The sequence below is a fragment of the Labeo rohita genome, chromosome 16, assembly GCF_022985175.1.
Source record: "Labeo rohita strain BAU-BD-2019 chromosome 16, IGBB_LRoh.1.0, whole genome shotgun sequence".
Classification (NCBI taxonomy): domain Eukaryota; kingdom Metazoa; phylum Chordata; class Actinopteri; order Cypriniformes; family Cyprinidae; genus Labeo; species Labeo rohita.
The window spans coordinates 8,201,894-8,225,870 of record NC_066884.1 but is presented as its reverse complement, the minus strand read 5'-3'; the positions used below and the strand labels follow the sequence as shown (position 1 = coordinate 8,225,870).

General features: G+C 35.5%; 1 protein-coding gene across 1 annotated transcript in view; it reads right to left on the bottom strand.

Moving 5' to 3' along the window:
* Nucleotides 1-23,205, bottom strand: part of kcnj21 (potassium inwardly rectifying channel subfamily J member 21) — a 28,937-nt gene extending 5,732 nt beyond the window's left edge. The window contains exons 1-3 of the mRNA XM_051130532.1: nt 22,770-23,205; nt 7,153-7,286; nt 4,701-5,565 (exon numbers count right to left, since the gene is read on the bottom strand). Coding sequence (XP_050986489.1) covers nt 4,701-5,565; nt 7,153-7,230 — 943 coding nt within the window. The 5' untranslated portion in view covers nt 7,231-7,286; nt 22,770-23,205. The remainder of the gene's footprint in view (nt 1-4,700; nt 5,566-7,152; nt 7,287-22,769) is intronic.
* Between the last annotated feature and the right edge of the window lie 772 nt (nt 23,206-23,977).

The following is a 23,977-nucleotide window of genomic DNA, read 5'->3' as shown; positions in this document are numbered from 1 at the left end:
TCAGTACGATTTTTAATGTTTTTTGTAGCAATAGCCAACAATACATTGTATGGGACAAAATTATTGATTTTTCTTTTATGCCAAAAATCATTAGGATAGATCATGCTCCATGAAGATATTTTGTAAATTTCCTACTGTAAATATATCAAAACGTAATTTTTGATTAGTAATATTCAAACAGTTGTATCTTGGTATTGTCCACCTAACAAATTTGGACAAATTTAAATTCCTGATCTTTCAGTATTTTCTAATCAATATTTCGATATTTTGTTGAAAACTGTGATTTTTTTTTTTTTTTTCATTTCTTTAATTTAAAAATCTTTTGAAACAGCATAAACTACCATTTAAAAGTTTGCAGTTAGTAAATTTTTCTTTTTTTTTTTTTTTTTTTTGGAAATTAATACTTTTATTCACCAAGGATGTGTTACACTGATAAAAAGTGATAGCAAAGACTTATATTGTTAGAAAAGATGTCTATTTTGAATAAATGCTGTTCTTTTAAGACTTTTTATTCACCTAAGAATCCATAAAAAAGAATCACAGGTTCCAACATTGTTTATAAATTAGCATATTAAAATGATGTCTGAAGGATCATGTGACACTGAAGACTGGAGTAATGGCTGATGAAAATTCAGCTTTGCATCACAGGAATAATACACCAGTAATGATTTTTTCTAAGGCACGTTTATAGAAGCTACTTAAATGACCTTAATCCTGCCTTAATCTAATTCCAGTCTGTAAAACCAGGGTATAATGTTTAAGTTTGGTTATACTTATGAAAGTGTATTTAATCATTTTTTCCCCTAGCGTAGTAAAGTGATGACATATTTTTGTAGGCCAACCCAGAAGTTAGCATAACCCTGTTTCACTTGACAAAAACCCAATAGGATTTTTCCATTGGCCTTTGGGAAGGTTTATGAATTTTGAAGCCTAAATACAATCAGCAAAAGTAAAAAGCTAAATGCTCACTATGGGTGTGTTCACACTTGTCATGTTTGGTTCGATTAAAACGAACCCTGGTGTGACTGCTCTGTTAGTGTGGTTCGTTTGAGTAAGTGTGAATGCTGCCATCTAAACCCTGGTGCGCACCAAACAAGCGAACTGAGACCCCTTAAAAAGATGGAATGAAATTAAATATTAATGAAATATGAATACAACACAGACCAAATAATTCTAAACTAAACAAAAACAAGAAGTAATGACAAGATGTGACGCTATGCGACATGATTTCACAAAGGGAACAAGCGGTGTATCCAAAACAAATGAGCAAAGGACAAACGTGGAGCAACAAGGAGGTAAAGTGCCTTTTATGAGCTCTTTGTGAGTTTGCAGGTGGTGAAAATAAAATCATGTACATGCAACAATGAGTGCGCTTAGTCCAGCAGACAGTATTGCGTGTGTCTGACTTAAAGCGGCGATGAGCAGACCAATCAGTGAATGGGTACTTTGATGTAATACACACGCAGTGTTGCTTTAAGTTGAACGCGCCTTTTCCTTTTTTTTTGGAGTGTTCGGTGAGTTCCGTCACGAAATATACATCATTCTTACCCCGACCAATCAGGTTGTGAATGTATCACTATGCCTTTAGGTTTGGTATCTTAGGTTCGCTGTCAAAAATGCCATTGTGAACGCTAAATGGACCAGGACCAAATGTATCATTTTCCTTTTTGGTCCGGACCAAATAAACCAAACAAACCGAACTACAAGTGTGAACATGCACTATAAACAAACTACACCACACTCACATGACTTAAATGTAGATGATTTTCTTCTGTTTACCATAATGTTGTTTAAATGCCTCAGACAACCTCTGTTGTACCGTTTAACCACTTGTTAAAGATGTCAAAATCACTGTTGTATTTTATGTTTTAGAATAAAACATGAAAATGTCTTAAAATATGTTAACCACAGACCTTATTTCTGGCATTTAGCCAAAAACACATTTTTAAAAAACAGTTTTGGGACGACGTAACTTTCCGAATTTTAGTGTATGAAAATATGTAATCCATTCAGCACTCTATGATTAGTCCCATTGACTTAACAAATTTTTCAATTTTCCATTTTTCTGAACTATTCCATTGATTTCCATATGGACATAATACTTTGGCTACCATTAATTGGTTACTGACATTTTTCAAAGTATCTTCTTTCATGTTCAGCCAAAGAAAGAAACTCATACAGGTCTGAACCAACTTGAGGGTGAGTAAATAATGACAGAATTCTCATTTTTCAGTGCACTATCCCTTTAAAATTAGTTGTTGCTCAGTTAAGACTAAGATCAGAATTGTTATGAGAACAATTATATTTGTTATTAGACTTGGACTCTCTGTTCATTAGACTCGTCTCCCTGATGTCATTACTGTGATTGGCCATGAGCTACCAATATTAAACCTCCATTACTTCCATTACTAACTACTTTAAAGCCCCAAAAAGGGCTTTATTTAGGAAATCAATAATTATTCTTTATAATTTTCCAGTTTCGTTAGGCCTTGAGGTACAGTCCTGACCTCAATAGTTTGGTATCGTTTTCTGATACTGATTTTTTTACTGTTATCCTGCTTTTTGTCTAATAATAGATTGGTTAAACCTACATCGAATGAAAGTGGGATGCTCTTGAATGTCAGATGTGAGACAAAAAAAGTGTAACTGCACAGAACAAGTGATGATTGTGGACTGAATCAAGCTACTCACTGCATCCCACTCCTGAGCAATGATTCATTATTTTAAATGTAGGAGAGAATGTGTTTGTGAGCGTGTGTGTGTGTGTGTGTGTGTTTATGTGTGCATGAGAGTGGATTGCATTATAGTTCTTTCAATTGTCTTCTGCTCGCTAATTTCCCTGAGGCGGTTCTATTGACAGGCCATGAGCTTGTCTTTCTGAGACACATCTCAAGAGTCCTTCATCCTTCTGCTCCATGCAAGCAGCAATATCGGTCTATACTGCCACAGAGCACAATGCAAAAGCTAATTAGCATAGTGTAATTGCAACTGCTGTCACATGAATTCACTGTCAATATAATTAGTGAATCCCATGAAAATACCACGTCACGCCCTGCTGTCAGCGTTCTGTTACCAGGGGAACTGTGGTAAATCTGGTCACTTTTCATGTTTGACTTGCAGGCAACACCCATTGAAATACCCCTGACTCATCTAAAGAGCTCTGACGTACCTGGAGAAAGCCATCCATTCCCATTCATCTCAATGGCAGCAACTTGGCCTGTGCCTCCAGCATCACTTCACAAAACATTTACTCACAGTCATGTTGTTCCAAACTGTATGACCTTCTTTCTGCCGTGGAATACAAAATGAGGATTTTAAAGAAGATTCTGGGAACCCCTTCCAGTATAATGAAAGTAAATGAGGACTAGAGCTGTCAAACTGCTTGAAGGACCCAAAAACACCATAATAGCACTGTAAAAGTGACTTGTATATTCTCTTAAATATATGTGATGGCATTTAATCTTTGCACCGGATCAGTGAGTCAGAGAGTTAAACTGGATCACCTCCAATTTTTTAAAAACCATTCAATTTTCTGATCTGGATCAACAGATTTATTGAAAAAAAAAAAAAAAAGATTCAGCTCACTGCATCATTTATCATTATCATCATTTAGATTCTGAAGACTTAAAATATATAGTACATGATTCATAAGATATAGTATAAATTATTATTTAAATGTAATGTTTTTTTAATTGTCATTTTGGTCAACCAGAATCTTCTTTAAAAACTTACCATTTGCATTCCACAAAAGAATGTTATACAGATTTTAAACCATCATATAATACTATTTAAATTCCAAAAAACATTCAGAATTCAAATTTAGAATTTAGAAGTCAAATTCAAAAAACATACACTAAGACTTTTTATGTTTTTTTGAAGAAGCCTCTTCTGCTCACCAAGCCTGCATTTATTTGATCCAAAGTACAGCAAAAACAAATTTAGAAATATTTTTACTAAAATAACCGTTTTCTATTTAATATATTTTAAAATGTAATGAATTCCTCTGATTTCAAAGCTGAATTTTTAGCATCATTACTCCAGTATGATCCTTCAAAAATCATTCTAATATTCTGATTTGCTGCTCAAAAAACATTTATTTATTATTATTATTATTATTATTATTATGTTGAAAACAGCTGAGTAGAATTGTTTCAGGTTTCTTTGGATCTTTCTATTCATCAAAGAATCCTGAAAAAAATATACTCAACAGTTTTAAATATTGATAAAAGAAAAATCTGGAACAGCATCTCAGCAAATAGAATGATTTCTGAAGGATCAGAAAAGAACGCAGTTAATTTAAATATTAAAAATATTTCACAATATTACTGCTTTTGTTATATTTTGGATCAAATAAATGCAGGCTTGGTGAACAGAAGAGACTTCTTTAAAAAAACATGAAAAATATCACTGTTTAAAAACTTTTGACTGGTAGTGTAGAATGTTACAAAAGATTCTATTTCAAATAAACACTGTTATTTTAAACATTCTATTCATCAAAGAATCCTGAAAAGACTGTTTCTGCAAAATATCAATGTTTTAAACATTGATAATAATAAGAACCATTTTTAATAACTGGTGTTGCTTGCAATTTTTAAATCCAAATATATGTCTCCTGTTGAATGGCAGTCAATGAAATGTGTTTTTGCCTATATAACGGTGTAATTATGGCATTGCACTTATTCTCCAAGATCTACTCTCACCTGTGGCCTCCACCATTCCTTCCAGAATGACCACTATTTCAAACTCTTCTCGTGCCAGTTGCTCCTGAGAGATGTCCCAGAAGGGGCTGTTCTTGTTGATCTCATGGCAAATGATCAGCGGAGACACCAGGAATAGCCGATCGTCCCCCGTGTCAAAGCCCACGTTGATGTCTGTCTGGTTTAGTGGGATGAACTCTCCCTCCTTGGTCTGTTTAGAGCGGATGAGCTTGGCCCTGATGGAGGCCTCCACTATATGCGAGTTACGCAAGTCACCAACGCGGAACATCAAACACAACTTACTGTCCCGCATAGATATCACAGCTGTGTTGGAAAACATGAGCGTTTCAGCACGTTTCTTTGGCTGTGAGATCTTCACAAACATGCAGCCCACCATAAAGGCATTGACGATGGAGCCCAAGATGGCCTGCACCAGAAGCAAAATGATGCCTTCGGGGCATTTGTCCGTTATGACGCGGTACCCATAACCAATGGTGGTTTCAGTCTCGATGGAAAAAAGGAATGCTGAGACGAAGCCATTGAGGTTATTGACACACGGTGTCCACTCGTTGTCATCTGTGTGGTCCAGGTCTCCACGGGTGTAGGCAATGAGCCACCAAATGAAGCCAAAAAACACCCAAGTGGTGGTGTAGACCAACGTGAAGACCAGGAGATTGAAGCGCCACTTTAAATCCACCAGTGTGGTAAAGATGTCCGTCAGGTAACGGTAGGTTTCGCGCACGTTTCCGTGGTGGACGTTGCACTTGCCGTCCTTTTCCACATAGCGCTGACGCCGTCTTCTCATCGGACCTCCTGCAGGATCGTAAGCGTCTCCTCCTCCGACGACCATCGTACGGTCTGTGGGGATCTATCGTCAAGAATGGAAAAAGAACACAGAAAGGAAACATTTCAAGTTCGGCTAAAAGAAATGAGTCCACTTTTCTTCAGAGTTTCTTTCTTCAGCCAAAAAGCAATTAAGGTTTTTGAGGAAAACATTACAAGTTTTTTCTCCATAGTGGACTTCAATGGTGGCCAACAGTTGAAGATCCAAATTACAGTTTCAATGCAGCTTCAAAGGCTGACCTTTCCAAAATGATCACACAATGTGTGAAGACGCGCATATGCATCGCAGAGATAGTACAAGATGAGCATTTGTGGTTAAAATGTATATACTTTTATGTTGTTTTAAGAAAATGGCTGTTCATTTCACTAGATAAGACCCTTATTCCTCAGCTGGGATCGTGTAGAGGAAACTGGAATTTGGACCTTCAACCTGCTGATCCCCATTGAAGTCCACTATATGGAGAAAAATTCTTTACAGTTACAGTTGAGGTCAAAAGTTACATACACCTTGCAGAATCTGCAAAATGGTAATTATTTTACCAAAATAAGAGGGATCATACAAAATGCATGCTATTTTTATTTAGTACTGACCTGAATAAGATATTTCACGTAAAAGACGTTTACATGTAGTCCACAAGAGAAAATAATGAGTTCTTTGTTTGTCCTGAACAGTTAAACTGCCCCTCTATTCTTCAGAAAAATCCTTAAGGTCCCACAAATTCTGTGGTTTTTCAACATTTTTGTTTATTTGAACCCTTTCCGACAATGACTGTATGATTTTGAGATCCATCTTTTCTGTACTTAAGACAACTGAGGGACTCATATGCAACTATTACAGAAGGTTCAAACGCTCACTGATGCTCCAGAAGGAAACACAATGCATCAAGAGCTGGGGGGGTGAAAACTTTTAAAGATCAGGGTGAATTTAACTTATTTTGTCATCTGGGAACCACATAAGTATCTTCTGTAGCTTCTGAAAGGTAGTAATAAATGAAAAAATATGATATTTAGGCAAAATAAGAAAAAATTTACACATCTTCATTCTGTTCAAAAGTTTACACCCCCAGCTCTTTATGTATCATTTCACCTTCTGGAGCATGAGTGAGCATTTAAACCTTTTGTGATAGTTGCATATGAGTTCCTCAGTTGTCCTCAGTGTGAAAATATGGATCTCAAAATCATACAGTCATTGTTTGAAAGGGTTCAAATACACAAAAATGCTGAAAAACCAAATAATCTGTGGGACCTGAAGGATTTAACTGTTCAGGCAAGTTTAGGGACTCATGAACAACTAACAACAACAGCTGTGGGTCATTCAGGTAACAACACAGTGTTAAGAATCAAGTGTATGTAAACTTTTGAACAGGGTAATTTTTATAAATTCAACTATTATTTTCTCTTGTGGACTATATGTAAATGTCTTTTGTGTGAAATATCTTATTCAGGTTCGTACTAAATAAAAAAATAGCATGCATTTTGTATGATCCCTCTTATTTTGGTAAAATAATTAACATTTTGCGGATTCTGCAAGGTGTATGTAAACTTTTTGAACTGTATAATGTTACAAAAGCATAAAAGCATAAAAAAAGAGTAAATGTAAAACTAAACTTACTTTTTCATTGGAATCAATCCATTTTTTTGGCAGCTTGATGCCTTGTTTTTCCACATCCTGGCCCTTAAAACTACTCATGGCCCGAAAGCCGTGGTCGTCGTCTCTGATCCAACACAGTAGCTGGAGCTCTCCAACTATTAGAAGAAAACACATGAAAGCCAGTAGGTGAAACTCATAATGGAGAGCAAAGCCTGGAGTAATTTACCACAAACAGTGAAATAAATGTGCCTCCAAGTTGTCTTAATTAAAAGCAGAGTATTAAATTATGTTGCTTTACAGTGTTTGCTTACCTGCACACCACATTTACACAATTAGTCCATGAATATGTTTTACAAATCAGTGCACTTGGTACAGCACTGAATACATTAAGAGTTAAAACGCAAGTGTCATCACTAAAAAATTTTGCCTTCACCAAGTCAGCTCTGATATTTGCAGGAAAACAAAATCACAAAAAGTGGAATTAATGCATTCAAACATGAGAAACATGATTTTAGTGGTTTGCAATATTTCTAATTTGCCAAATAAACCACTAGACTTTAACTTAAAAAAAACTTAACCACATTTTACTTTAAAAGCTACATATTCTCTATTATATTTTTTTATTTATATAATAAAATAAATAAACAATTTATATTTGATTTACATTTATATAAAAGTGTTGGTTTTTTTATATAGTAAATGATAACAGAATTCTCATTTTTGGGTCAACTATCTCTTTAACTAACTTAAATTGCAAGTCGTGCTTTATTATTTGTTGGTAAACAACGCAGCTGTTCTGGTCCATCATCCCAGACCAGGACTAAACCAGCAGTCTTTTCAGCAGGGGTTCTACTGTAAGTATTTTGCATGCAAAAATAATAATCATCACAACCAGTGACTTGATAGCCAAGATTTATCATAAAGAAAAGGCTTCAAAACCCTGCAAACGATCAGCCTCTTCACTCATACACGTATAATGCTTTATTTCCACATTATTGATCACGTTCACTGAACGCTGAATTCCACATCTGTTTCTACATGTTAGCCATTAGCTCACAGTCTCCGAAGACTTTGTGTCTCTCCCTCTCTGCCCAACCATCACCCAGCAGCACCGTGTGACAGCAGGTGCGGGTGAGTACCAGTGGGTTTTTTCATAACACACATGTGAAAGCAATATTAATGATGGCAGGCTCCATGGGGAACATGGAGCAAGGCGGTCTGAGGCAGATGGGGGCAGACGGCACCCACCAGGAGATCTGATCAGACATGGTCCAGAAAGATAGAGAGAGTGAGAGATGAGAAAGAGACAGATTGAGAAAGTGACAAATAACAACTCAAACGCAGATAAACTAAAGCTACATAAAATGATTTACTGTGTGAACTGATGAATTATTTATGCAGTGCTGATATCCGGACTTGTTTGTTTTGCCATTATTTTGGCTTGACAGATTTGCTGTGCAAGATCAGAAGGGCGTGCGACAAATATCTTTAGGAGCCAAGAAAACAAACAGTCCCTCTTTAGCAAGAACATAAACAAGCTAAAGGAAACTTTATGTAAGTAGCTGAATACTTTCTTCAGTGTGTCCCAACTAGGTGTGATAAAGTGGCAAGAGATTAAATTTTGCTAGCTACTTGCAAGCAACACTTAGTAGTGGTGTTTTCGAATGAATCAGTGTTTATAAATGAATCATTTAAATGAATGATTCAGTCACTCTTAAAGGATTAGTTTTCTTTCAGAATAGACATTTCCTGATAATTTACTCACCCCCATGTCATCCAAGATGTTCATGTCTTTCTTTCTTCAGTTGAAAATAAATTAGGGAGGAAAACATTCAATTTTTCCCCATATAGTGTACTTCAGTGGGAGCCGATGGGTTGAAGGTCCAAATTGCAGTTTCAATGCTGCTTCAAGGTGAGGAATAAGAGTCTTATCTAGCAAAACTGTCATATTTAAAAAAAAAAAAAATTAGATAGGAATTTTACGCAGAGCTAGACAAGATGAGCGTTTGAGGTTAAATAAAATGTAAATTTTTTTTTTTTTTTTTTTTAGAAAATAACCGATTGTTTTGCTAGATAAGACCCTTCTTCATTGGCTGTGATCGTTTAGAGCCCTTTGAAGCTGAATTTAAACTGCATTTTGGAAGTTTAAACTCAAGGGCACCATAGAAGTTCATTATATGGAGAGAAATCCTGAAATGTTTTCCTCAAAAAACATAATTTCTTTACGACTGGAGAAAGAACGACATGAATATCTTGGATGCCAAGGGGGTGAGTAAATTATCAGGAAATTTTCATTCTGGAAGTGAACTAAACCTTTAATAAATCAGTTCCTGAATAAATAATTAGCTGAACAGAAAGATATGGTAAAAAAAAAAAAAGAGTAGTGTGCAATTCTGTATTCATGAACTGTTCATGAATCAGTGGCTCACTTAAAAAATACAGACACTTTCGTGAATGTACCTAACTGTCGTATAAGCATTAAATATTTTCTAAAGGTCAACAAGCTAATGTATTAAATATGTTGATATAAATAAACTAAATACAAATAAATATATTGTCTCCAAGGCTGCATTCAGTTGATCAAAAATACAGCAAAAACAGTAATATTGTGAAATATTATTACAAAAAAAAAAAAAAAAATTCAGCACCATTACTCCAGTCTTCAGTGTCACATGATCTTTCAGAAATCAATCTATATGCTGATTTGGTGATCTAGAAACATTTCTAACTAATTAAAAAAAAATGACTGGTCGAAAGGTCTTTTTTAAAACATTCTACTTTAATTTAAATCAATTTAAATTTAAATCAGGAACTGAACTGGAATTTAAAAACATCCTTGAATGGTGCACAAACCCTGGTGTCACGCCTGCTTAGGACTCTGGCTTAGTGTTGTGATTGGCAGGATTGCATGAACAGCTTTACCAGAACTCCATATACCAGAACACTGAGTCCAAATCGGCAGAGATGCTGTTAAACAGTCACAACAAAGTTAAACTAGCAGAGGAGAGAATGGTAACTTTGGTCATTAGCCTTCGCCATATAATTGGATAAGTGCCGTGGGCGGGCACTAGAGATCACCACACTGTGGAGACAGCAGCGATGCTTCCTGCGCCTTTCATGTCAGTAGCGTATCCTCAGGTCCAAACAAAGCTCTGCAGATTTCCTCACAATTGGAATGCCCCGCATGTTCACTGATTTAATATTTTGGCTATTTTCATCGTGCTTTCATCTACTGAGAGCACAATATTTCCCCTCCAAACTAGTGCAGAAAATGAAAAACTTCATCTGGTTTGACCAAATCAGGATCCCAGGAGGATGAATCAACCAGGACGCTGTTGTCTCTGACCCAGACACACTGCGCAGTCAAACACCCTGCAGCTCAGCCACAACTGTGCCACTGTCACTCTGCCTGAACTGTTGCGTCATCACAAACCAGAACACTGGATAGCACCAGGGGTCAGTGTAAAATGTCACCAACTGGAGTGAGCAGCACGAGAGCACTCTTGCTTCACTCTGCCTCTCACTGAGAGAGAGAGCAGAGCGTCCAACCACGACAAGCCACGTGAAACTGAAGCACTTTAACTCTTTTTAATTATGCTTTCAGTATCTATTAAATCTCTACTGAGCTCTACATAAACACTACCAGTCAAATGTTTTTGAACAGTAAGTCTCTTCTGCTCACCAAGCCTGCATTTCTTTAATCCAAAATACAGCAAAAACAGTAAAATTGTGATTTTTTTTACTATTTAAAATAACTGTTTTCTATTTTAATATACTTGAAAATGGAATTTATTCCTGTGCTTTCAAAGCTGAATTTTTAGCATATAGTATATATATACCATTTTTAATTTTCTTAGGAAATGTAAATTGTGCCAATGCAAAAATCGCTATCATGATGCTTTTCATTTTTTTCTGAAACAAGAAAAAAAGTTATTTCCACCATATCTCAAAGTATATATTGTGTTCAATAACATTCTGTGGTAGATATGGCAAATTCACAGCTAGAATTTTATATATTCAAAATATAATAAATAATCTTTTCTGACAAAATAATAATTTGACAAATTATAAATAATGCAGACTAAATAGCAAAAATATTCTCTGAAATTCACCATGATTTTGTCTTGTATATCATCTCATACCTAATATAATTTTCCTTTTGAAAAAAAAAAAAAAAAAAAACAATGCAACTATGGGGTAAATGTTAAATTTGAATAATGTATATAAATCACTTTCACATAATAAATATTAAAATACTATAATCTATTTAATTCTTTGTTTTACTTATTTTAAACAATATTATGAATTATCTATTGTTTTTATTACTATTTATATTTATATTCCTATGATGAAAAAGCAAAAATGCATTATAGGCATGATAAAAATTCTCCAAGACATTTAAGAAAGAATCAAAAATGACAGTTAAGACATTTATAATGCTACAAAATATATATATTTTTTTAAATAAATGTTGTTTTTTTGACATTTCTATTCATCAAAGATGAAAAAATGTATCACAGTTTTCACAAAAATATTAAGCAGCTTTTTTTCGGTTCTCAACTTGGATAATAAGAAAAGTTTCTTAGAATGTAAGAATGATTTCTGGAGGAATAATTCACAGAATAATTCTTTGTTTCGATTATCTTTTTAATAATATATAATCATTAATTACAAATGTTTCATTATTATTTCTATTCATATTCATGATGGATTTTTATAGTATATGATTGGGATGTTTGGGTCTGGGGAATGATTAAAACGACATGCATTCAGAAAAATAGAAACATTATAATAATGGCAAAAAGTCTCCTTCTTTTAACAAAAAGAAAAAAAATAAACCCTTGGACATAAAAATGTAGCAAGCACCACTAATTAGACATCTCTTTATACAAGCTCACCTTTAAAAGAAGACTATCAGAAAAAATGGCATATAACTTTGGCGCCGAACATGACTTTTATTTCAGTCTGCTTTTATTAGCTGAATTCTAGACTCCAGACAGCACCGTGACAGAGATGGAGAAGACATAAAAATGACTATAATGCTGAAATGCATTAGATGGCGCTTAAGGAAAGATCCATTGAGATGGGTTGGACTGATCTTCATCACAGGCTCTGACCTTCACGCAACCTTTATCCTGTGCTTTAAATGTGAAATGTCATACTTCACTTGTTTTATGATCTACAATCATTGGTGAGAAAAGCCTGTGACTACCTCAAGGGCAAAAACAGGCTTTTCTATTGCAGACCCATCCACCGGTAAGAAACTGGAGAGTGCCGACATAGAACACGAACTCACCGCTCCCTCGATTTGCATAATTACCTTTTCAACAATTTTTACATAATCCCTCTGTTTCAGAGATAGACCGGATCATCATTGCCAATGACGCCGAAGAGTTCACCTTGCATTCACCTTTTAGCTGTGGTCTAATTGCATCATGGACGTCCTGTGTGTATTCAAATATATAACTGCACTACATGCTAAATGCATTCACTGATGTGACTTTTCAACCTTTGCTAATGCTGACATAAGCAAAGGTCTGATGCTCTGGAAGCCTGTCTGGTCATTAAATTGGATTTAATAAGCTTTGATATGTCACACCGCTGAACCCTGCACTTCACAGGAGGGAGACTCTGAGACTCTGTGATGTGTCCTTAAAAGCTGATAGCAGTTTGCAGAAATTTTCAGAGTGGCACAACATGCATCAGAGTAGATGCCTTATTTACTTTGGCAAGAATCAAAACAGCACTGCGAGGGATAAACATACAGCTTGTTCAATATGTAGCATATTTTGAAGTTCATCATTGAACCAAATAGCTTTACTAGATTAATATTAAGATTTAACCCAGATTAGTATGCAAAAACAACTACAACCCCAATTCCAGAAAAGCTGGGATGCAGTTTTTCCACGAAATTGGGCTACTTTTACACTGTTGCCGTGGGTAGTTTTTGATGTCCACGAGTTGAAGCGACTCCAGTAACGTCATATTTAGCTCCTGGAATGCAAATTTACCAGGGAACCCCGACAAAAAAACTTGTATTTTATCCCCTTGGAAACATGATTTGGATAGTTTTGGCCTAGTTTTGAGTAGCAATTAGGCAGGTTTTGTTGTAAAAACCTGGCAACCCTGCTGGGACGTTTTGTGAAATGCCATAAAATCAAGATCTGTTCATTCTCTTTAACCTTTATTTAACCGACTAAAGTAAAAAGGAAAACATTCCAGTGTTTTTTTTGTTTTTATTTTGTTTTTTAAATATAACCAAATTTTGATTTTCATGGCAGCAACACACTCCAAAAAACTTGGGACAGAGGCAAAATAAAAGTGAAAAAGTTATAGAATATCCAAATTAAACTATTTTGAAACAGTTCACAGTAAGCAGGTGAAACGGAAATAGGTGAAGATATCATGTTTGGGTATAAAATGAGCATTTCAGTCATAAGTGAAGTTGGCTTATGTCTCATCACTTGACAATAGTGTCAGAAAAAATCAAAAATCACATTTCTTAACAGAAAATCACTAAGAATTTAGGTCTTTCACCAAATGCCACACATAATATTGTGAAAAGACTCAGGGAATCCAGAGAAATGTCAGTCTGTACAGGGCACGGCAAGACACCTCAGGTGTATGTGCATGACCTTTGAGCCCTCAGATGGCATTGCATAAGAAACCGTCATGCTGCGGTGTTAAATATAGCCACATGGGCTCAGGAGTACTCCAGAAAAATCACTGTCACTTAACCCATTCTGCAGCTGCATCAATAAATACAACTTGAATTTCTATTACTGTAGCAGAAAGCTGTAGATCAATTGTATGCAGTGATGCCATGGGGTTCTCTGGACCACAGCTCACCTCAGACAGTCAAAAAGATGATGGAAATGTGTGCTATGGTCAGGCCAGTCCATGTTTCAGCTTGTTTTTTTTTAATACCAAAGACACCATCCAGACTTTCATCAGCAACAAAAATGACTGTCATGGCATGGGTAGTCCATGGTTATTAGATCAAGACAATGCCAAGTCTCATTCTGCATGTGCTACAACAGCGTGGTTTTGTAGACACAGACGCAATGTGCTAGACTGGCCTGCAGTCCAGATCCGTCTCCTATTGAAAATGTATGACCATTCATGAAAAGGAGCATCAGACAACGACGATCACAGACTGCTAAACATCTGACATTTTTTATCAAAACAGATTGGACAACAATTTTGCTTGCAAAACTTAGTATCTAGTATCTAGTAATTAGTATCTTCAATTTCCAAACAATGAAACTTTGTTGATGTGGCACAGTGGTAAACATCCCAACTTTTTTGGAGTGTGTTGCAGCCATGAAAATCAAAATTTGGTTATATTTACAAAATTAAATTAAAGGTTGGCCACTGAAAACACTGGATTTTTTTTGTACTTTAGTCAATTAAATAAAGGTTAAAAAGAATGTAACATATTCTTGATTTTATGGCATTTTACAAAACGTCCCAACTTTTTTGGAATTGGGGTTATATAAGTAAGACATTTACAGGTTGATTTCTTCATAAAGTCGCTGTTTGAGCATTCAAACAGAGTAAAACCAACTCAACCAATAGTGTAAATGTGAGGGCGGGGCTAACTGTTTGTCTGACCAATGGCAGAAGGGGGGATGTGTTCAGGGAAGAGAACAGAAAAAAAAAATTCTTACAGGTTTGGAACGACATGAGGGTGAGTAATTAATAACAGAATTTTCATTTTTGAGTGAACTGTCCCTTTAAGACAGTACAACCTAACAAATGTTTAGCCTAATTTTTATTCCCAACAAATTAAACAAGCCATCTACCTTGGATAAGGTCCATGGATATGCTGTTTATTGATTTACCAGAACAAAATGCTTACATGATGATGTTATAAATTGTTACTAATTAAATCTATATACAACACCACTCAAAAGTCTGGGTCAACATTTATACATTACAAGCAATTTCTATTTCAAATAAACACTGTTCTTTGAATTTTCTATTCATAAAAGAATCCTAAAAAAATCATTTTAGAATGATTTCCGAAGGATTATGTGACACTGAAGACTGGAGTAATGATGCTGAAAATTCAGCTTTGCATCACAGGAATAAATTACATTTTAAAATACATTAAAATAGACAACAGTTATTTTAAACTGTAAAAATATTTCCCAATATTACTGTTTTACTGTAGTTTTGCTCAAATAAGTACAACCTCCATGATCATAAGACAACCAAAATAAAACAGATAGTTCCGGTCCTAGATTCTGATTGGTTGAGCCGCGTCTCCATTCTCTGCAAAATGCGATACAACCGCTCAGCCAATCACAGCGCAGCATTTCACTCACTGTAAACAGTAAAGGCGCCGCTTTGAATACACCCTGCATCCTAGTTTTCAACGTTGAGTAATGTATCACAGACATATCTGACATATCCTTTCATAAACAAAGTGTAGAGAGAGTGTAAATAAGAGATTCATTGTGCAGTGTAGAGAGTTTCGTTGATTATAATGGAACTTTGTGAGATCGTGATGAACTAAGATGAGTGACAGCTTTTCATTATATTTAAGGGAGTTTGCAAATGAGATATTGACTCAATACAACAGTTAAACAAGAAGTTAATATTTAGTGACTTACACTGTCTGACTATAATACTATTGGTTGATTTTGCTCTTTTTTTTATCGTCAAAAATAGTTTGAAATAAAGTCACAACTGAGCCGCTGCTCATCTCCATTCAAACACAGCAGTGTTTTGTTTACGAATGAACGTGCGTTTTCTAGTGAGTCAATGAATCAATTACACATTCATAAAAAGAGTCACATTCTTTATTCCTGAATTAATCAGCCGTTCGAACGAATCAAATGAATCATATGATTCAGAAAATTAAATCAGTGACTTACCGCCACCTACTGGCAGTATTAGTTTCATTTTTATCTTCTTTTTAGTTATTAAAATAATTTAATAATTCTATGTTCAAAATTGTATATTTAAAACATTAATCTCAACAAGAGTTTATGAATTTGACTGCACTTATGCCATCTCTGAGCCTTACTAAACAAATGAAAATATACCTAAAAGCCACTTTTGTGTTCTTTTGTGCCACGTCTTTACAAATGAATTTTATTAATACTGATTTCATTTGATTGGTAACTTATTCTTATTCTGTTGTTTCAATAATAATTATATAAACATAAGCTTATAAAATATATTTTTGTAAAAATTCGACATAAAAGATGACATACTTTTAATAAAGAAAAAAAAAAAAAAAATGCCATTACAAAGGTAACAAAATTCCCCTTTAATTCACTTTAAGGAGTCAAATATTTTAATGTGTGGTCGAGGTAACAAAGGAGCGGAGGATCCAGATGCAGCAAACATTTATTTAAACAAAACACAAAGTAAATCCAGGTATGGGCTCAGGGCAAAAGACAAGGCAACACACAAAGCAGCCATACAGGAACAACACCAGACCCAGAACCATGACAAACACAGGTGTTAAAATAGACAGGATAACGAGGTAACATGGGGAGGAGCTAATCAATCACTAGGGAAACTAACAAGATGGGCAAAGGAACAAGGGAAAACAGAAACAATGGGGAGAAAGAATACTTCAAAATAAGAGTCCACAAAACCAAGACAGGGAAACAGAGACCGGAATCATGACAAATACCACCTCGTAATGGGAATGCTAATTTTTGATCAGATTTTTTAATTATTGATTAGAAGGTGCTCCTAAAATGAAAAGTAAGCGTAGAGCCCTAATGTATTTATTGCATTTTGGGAAAAAATAATCAGTTTTTATAATAAATCTTTGAAAATCAAAATCTGGATTTGAATTTTTAATGTTATTATAACCTAAAGATGATATGTGAAAGTTTGAAGCAGAAAATAGTGGTTTTCATCTTGCCACTTTCTTGGTAAAGAAAACACATTTGTACTCAAATTAATCAAAATGGATCTATAGCATGTTGGAACCAAACTTCATTTGCTCTGTTTTATTTTGCAAAACCTTACTACGTATATGGAATAACCTTTTTTTGAAAAGCCATAAGCCCCAATGGTTTACAGTGAATTTATAACAGCTAAGGGGGTTTTAAGGGGTTTTTTTCTGCTTCGCATCATGCCTAACAACAGCACTTAGCTGTTATAAATCCACTGTAAACCACAGCTTCTTGGGGCTTATTGCTTTAATAACAAACTGTACATTCAATATGACAAGACTTGGAAGAATGGTGAAAAAGCAGGAGGGAGAAATTTCCATCACGTAGGCTGTCAGAATTAGATGGCTCTTATTATGCACTTGTGTATTTACAAAGCCCTTTTATCAGCAACGGAGGGCATCTTCATCTCAAGCGATAAAATCATTTGCTTGTGTCTGGCAGCTGTCTATTCTCCGTGCAAAACAACAGATACACACAGGCGAGCGGAAAGGAGAGAGCCATCCGACATGGGCCAAAAATAGACCTGCATTTCCAAGGCTTTTGGTTCACTGGTGCCATTATGGTACTTGTATAGAGCAGGTAAGGGTTTGGACATCATCGTTTCATAAGTATCATTTCATGCATCTTTCAACAAATGAGAAGAAAGAGAAATCGGGAATAGTTCAACCATGTCTTTCCAAAACAGTTTTGGCTCTTATTGATTTGCACTGTATGGACAAAAAATGGGACCACCAACATTCAACACCAAAATATTTTCTTTTGTGTTTAGTAGAAAAATAAAGTCATACAGGTTTGGAATGACATGAGGGTATAAATAATGACAGTATTTAAATTTTTGGGTCAACTATTCATTTAAACTGTTTTCCCTTCACAAATCTGGCACTCTTCTGAGACCCATTTGAAAAAGTTTGAGTCTTGGGTTTCCCTTGGGAAAGCGGCTGTCCTTTGGGAAAATCGTGTGTCCCGTTTCATTTTGAGTTTAATTACAGCCTTGGGTTACATTCTGTGTCTCCATTTCGTCTCAATTGAACAAAAGAGCGCTTAAGGGGACCTGAACCAGGCCTTACCATTTCCTCATTAATCTATGGAGCCGGAAAGCAATCCATTACATTTATGAAGCACTACGGGTCTCTTTTAGCCCGAGGTGCAATCATTGCCTTAAAGAATGACGCTTGTCTCCATACAAATGGTAATTAACTGGCACTATGATGGGATATAAACATATATTGCTCATTATTTCTTTGATAAGTTCAGTATACCAATTTATAGCAGATGCATGGGTGCAATTTTGACCATATTACCAAATAAGGATAAACAAATCTGCGTTACAGCTAGTGCTATTGGATTAGAGAAAATAATGACTTGAATTTTGAATCTTCCACCTCATGAAACACCCAACAGTCCCTCTGTTCTTCCCAACCACAGTTCACACTAAGAGTGTAACCATGTTTCACTTAAGTTCACAGCTGCCTGGGGGTTTGGGCTACATCATAATGGATTGTAAGCTGTGATCTCCATAAGTGAGACACTCCATGCGCGCCAGAGGAAATGGCCAGTGCGTATCACCCCGAGTCGACCTTGACACAGGCAAAAAAACAACACCAACGTGAGCTGGGATACAGAGGCAAACAAATGCTACTTTGCTTGAGCCGATATATCTACCACTGATGTCAAAATTGCTGATGGTTACATGTATAACATCTTTCCCTGAGTAAATCCATTACCCTGCTTTCTGAGAGAAAAACTAGTGCAACTTTGGCTGAGTTATGTAATTTATTTCAATGCAAATATGCATTTATGGGCCTCATTGTACTGCGGATCCGATCTCTGCTGTGCGTATGATGCAAGTCCTTGTTACAGTACGTGATTGTCTCCCAAGTGCAGTATACAATGATAGTGCTGTGCATGTTTGCGCTTAAAAAGGAAATCCAAGTCTAGAGATCAAGATCATTAATAGGGGTTAATTTATGATCAGTGAGAAAGTGCAAAGTTATGTTAACATGGTATAATAACCACATTAAGGGTTTGCATTAAAAGCATAGTTCATACTAAAACTTCTATCATTATTCACTCACTTTTATGCTGCTCTAAACCTGTATGACTTCAGAGGAAATGTTTTTGTTTACTGTCCATACAATGACAGCCAATGGGGACCAAAACAATCTAACTAGACATCTGTGACCCTGGACCACAAAACCAGCCATAAGTAGCACGGGTACATTTGTAGCAATAGCCAAAAATACACTGTATAGGTCAAAATGATCGATTTTTCTTTTATGCCAAAACTCATTAGGATATTAAGTAAAAATCATGTTCCATGAAGATATTTTGTAAATTTCCTACCATAAATATATCAAAACTAAATTTTTGATTAGTAATATGCATTGCTAAGAAATTTATTTGGACAACTTTAAAGGCAATTTTCTCAGTATTTAGATTTTTTACACCCTCAGATTCCAGAATTCAAATAGTTGTATCTCAGCCAAATATTGTCCTAACAAACCGTACATCAATGGAACTCTTATTTATGCAGCTTTCAAATGATATAAATTGGCTGGTTTTGTGATCCAGGGTCACATTTTTTTTTTAAATCATTCATGTTCCACAGAAGAAAGTAAGTCAAACAGGTTTGCAATGACATGAGGGTGAGCAAATGATGGCAGAATTTAGTTTTTTGACTATTGCTTAAAATACTGCCCTTTCCCTTTTGTTATTGTATTTCTCAAAACTTTATATGTCTATATGCATATGAATATATGAGTGGTGTGCAGTAGTATTCTGAAATAAAATGTAAATTCATATCCCAGTCACACTTTCTTGGTTAAATAAACACTACTTACACTGTCAGAAAAAGAAGGGGAAAAAAACCCTATTCTTCTTTATTTTTACATTAACAATGTAATTAATATTCATTAATATATTTATTGAAGCCAAGTATGAATTTCATCAAGTTAGTGTTTTTAAGCATTTTACATTTATTCCAAAATAATACCTCAAGCCAGGAACAATTTAAACAATGTTTTATTTGTGCATATATGTTCAGCAATTCTTTTTAATAGTAATGTTTGACCATTTTTGATTTTTTGAGATCATCAGTCATCAAAGCAAGTCATTCATGCCATTTTAAGACTTATTTTGACATAACAAAGTAGTTATATCTAAATGTGTGAGTTGTGTGCTTACTTTTTTTAAATTAGTCTGCCCATTAACACCATTATATTGTTCATTCAGACTGATTCGAGAATGCATAATGCGCACAAACACAAGAGGTGGGATTTATCGCATGAAACAATCACAGCCGAATATAACCAGTCATATCCAATCATATTGCGATAGAGGCATTGCCAGTATCCAATATTTTAAGGAGGCACTGCCTCCCTTGACTTCTCTGAGGAAATGCCCCTGGTATACGTGCATATGTCAGATTATTTTTTTCAATATATATTTGTATGCCTCCATATACAGACGACTGATTATAAAGCTCACCTGAACTTTAAAGTCAGAAAAACATAAGCACTCCCATGCACCAAAATACCATCTAAGCATCCTAATACACCTCACAAATGACTCAGGGATAGACCTTGTAGTGGCTGGATGTTGTTCACCTTTGAAATAATGTTCCCTGAACCATCCAAACATATGCCACTGTACTGGCTAGAAAAAAATACAAAATTTGCCTGTGGGTCTGGTGAGACTTTGCCTTTTTAAAAACATTAATATGAATAACAGGGTGTGATGAGCTCACAGTGCCCGAGGCTCGCTCCCTGTCAGTTCTAGAACGATGATTTATTCAATAGCCTTCTAGAAGCGCGAGCGACAAACGGCCAGCTCCTGTACTCCCATGAAAACCATGCTAAGGTTTATGTCTGAATTAATCATTCATGCATGTCAATTATTTAGGCATGCATGTAATTCGGACAGCAAAAGCCTTGGCATTTTTCAAAAGACAGCTGTAAACCACATGTAGGAAAATGGATAAACAACAGTCTTGCATACTGGTAGGGAAACCATGATGGATAAATAAGCACTTTATATCATACACATATGACTGAAATGTAATGTATGAAAGGATGGATAATAATTGCATAAACTGGGGTGAGAAACAAAGGTCAAGGTTTAGCTCGTTAGCACTGGACCCATTATAACCCCTTCTGGAAGATGCTGTAACTACACCATCTTTGTCCATTAACACCCATTAAAAATATCTGTGTATTCTGACAACATTTAAAAAAAAAATCATTAATACTGAAATTGCAAATATGCAAATATTTTAATATTGAAATTGCAAATATGTAGTTATATCAGATGGTAGATAGCAGATATTTCACAAGTCACTGATCGTTTTAGGCGGCTCTAAAAAAGTGTGAAATTGACATAATTTACCCTGTCTGCTGCCTTTAATGTTATAGCTCTGGATAGTCATTAGTGAAGGGTTTGCGACTGTGCATTTTCTCGTAGTGTCATCAGCCAATAAGTGTTGGCATGATGTAATTTCCAAGCTGTACAAAAAAAAGAAAAATGGCAGCATAACTGAGCATGAGCTAAGATGGGATCCTCCGCCAGCTGTTGTGGAAGGGAAGTGCCATTGAAATAAATGGATACACTAATGACTAGTTAGTCAGTTACCAGTTCAGCCAATCAAAAATGAGCTAAAGCGGTGAAATCACTGCCACACATGATCACTATCCTCCTGAGGTGACATTATGTATAAAAACGTACAGTACAAAATACAATCTGGGTCCAAGAAAGTCTTAATCTTAATCTTAATGATTTAAGATCATATAAATCAATGTCAGAGGACAAAACTGGTCTCATCTGAATCAGCAGCTTACTGCGTTCAATTTGATATATAACATTTAACCACATTTTTCACCTATATGTAACCCTGGACCACAAAACCAATCATAAGGGTCAATTTTTTGAAAATCACCTTTAAAGCTGTCCAGAGGTAGTTCTTAGCAATGGATATTATCACTAATCAAAAGGTTCTGACATATTTATGGTAGGAAATTTACAAAATATCTTCATGAAACATGATCTTTACTTAATATCCTACTGATTTTTGGCATAAAAGAAAAATCGACAATTTTGATCCATACCATGTATTGCTACAAATATACTCCTGCTATTTAAGACTGGTTTTGTGGTCCAGGGTCACATAGCCCATGTTAAAAGCTGACCAGACTGAGCAGGGTTGTAACACTTCAAATACTATTTCTAGACCCATAAACATAGGATAGTGTATACATTTGCCACACACAGTGTTATATTTTAGATTTGTTAGCATGCTATATCTATTTGTTCTATATTTGCTAACTCAATTAAAATGTTTAATTTTCACTTATATTTATAAATTAGGATACTTAAAATGAAATTAGGGTGGAAGTACATTTGATTACCACAACAAATTATTTCATAAATGACCACGTTTTCCATCAAAAACAATAACAAAACGCGTTTGCAGTGAGATACAGTATGTACTTGACATAACTAAGTTTAGTGACAGATGCTAGGTTTCTATAATCTGTAGCAGACGAAAATTGTAGGAGCAAAATGTAGTACAAAAACATCTGGTTACAGATGTTAAAACTCTCCTGAATGGCACTGACAACCTTTTATCTGTGAAAATCGCGCCATGAATTGAAATAATCTTGACATATCAACAAAACAATCACGAAGCAAGTAAAACACTCAAAAATAAAGCGAAATACTTACTTTCGTAGTTTAAGTTAGTTCCTTGCTTGGGTTCCCAGTGGCTCTCCAATCTGAGCTCATTTAAAGCGAAGCGCGCTCGCCAGTGTTTGTTTTAAAACATTGTCTCCAAGCGCAGAAACGGATAATACGTCGACGAGTAGGTCTTTAAATCGTTTCGCGTTAATAGCACGTCCCATGAAGTCTGACGAATTAAATAATGACCCGCGCAAAGCTACGGTTGTTTATTGTGTCCGGCTCTCCAGTTCTCTCCGAACGCAAGCAGATCCACAGTGGATGAAGGAAGGTGTGCTGGAGAGATGCTGGATGGTCGTAGTGTCAGCGCGCTCGTTCAGTTCACGGGAACAATGTGCATGATGAGGTGGAATTGGTAGGCGAAACACAGAAGCATGAGCGAAAGCGTGATACACATGTCTCCTCCCCCAGGTCCTGCCTCACTCCAAGCGCGTACGGCAAGCTATTGCATTAAATCACTCATTTCATCAATGCTGTTTGACACGGGATGCTGCTAAAGATATCATGCAGTTGTAAATCTTTTCACAATAATTCAACAATGATATCTGTGATGCAACTGCACGGTAAGATCAATGACGACCTCCTATGTCTCATTGTCAGGAGAGACATGCATTCGTAACATTATTTTTTTGTAGGTTTTTGGACATTTGCATTATGCAAAGTGTATAAAAACATATATAGAAGTGGAAAATAATGAAATGCACTTGATGTAAAAAATGTTTTAAAAACCTGCCATTTTGCTAATTTGCATTATATATGAGCAAGAAAGTCCAACATAATGACAAAAATGTAACAATTTAGTCTGCCTCATGGCTGGGGGCACATGTGTAACATCAGTAATTATTATTATTATTATAGACGGTTTGCATTTCCGTCACGATTTGATGAGTTACCTGAATGCGTGGCCATACTCGCATGTAAACAGCATGGATTGCACAGTTAATGTACTACTGAATATGTGTTCTGCTAATTAATGCTGTCTAAACCACGGGAAAAAATGTGTTGAAGCTGCTAAATCATATAGATAAGGACTTACGAAGCAGGAAAGGATGCAATTTTTTGACAAACTAAAGTTGGTGGTAAAGATTCATACAAGCAGTATTAATTAAAGGGGTCATCGGATGCTAAGTTCACTTTTTCATGTTGTTTGAACATTGATGTGTGTTGGCAGTGTATGTACAAATCTACCCTATAAT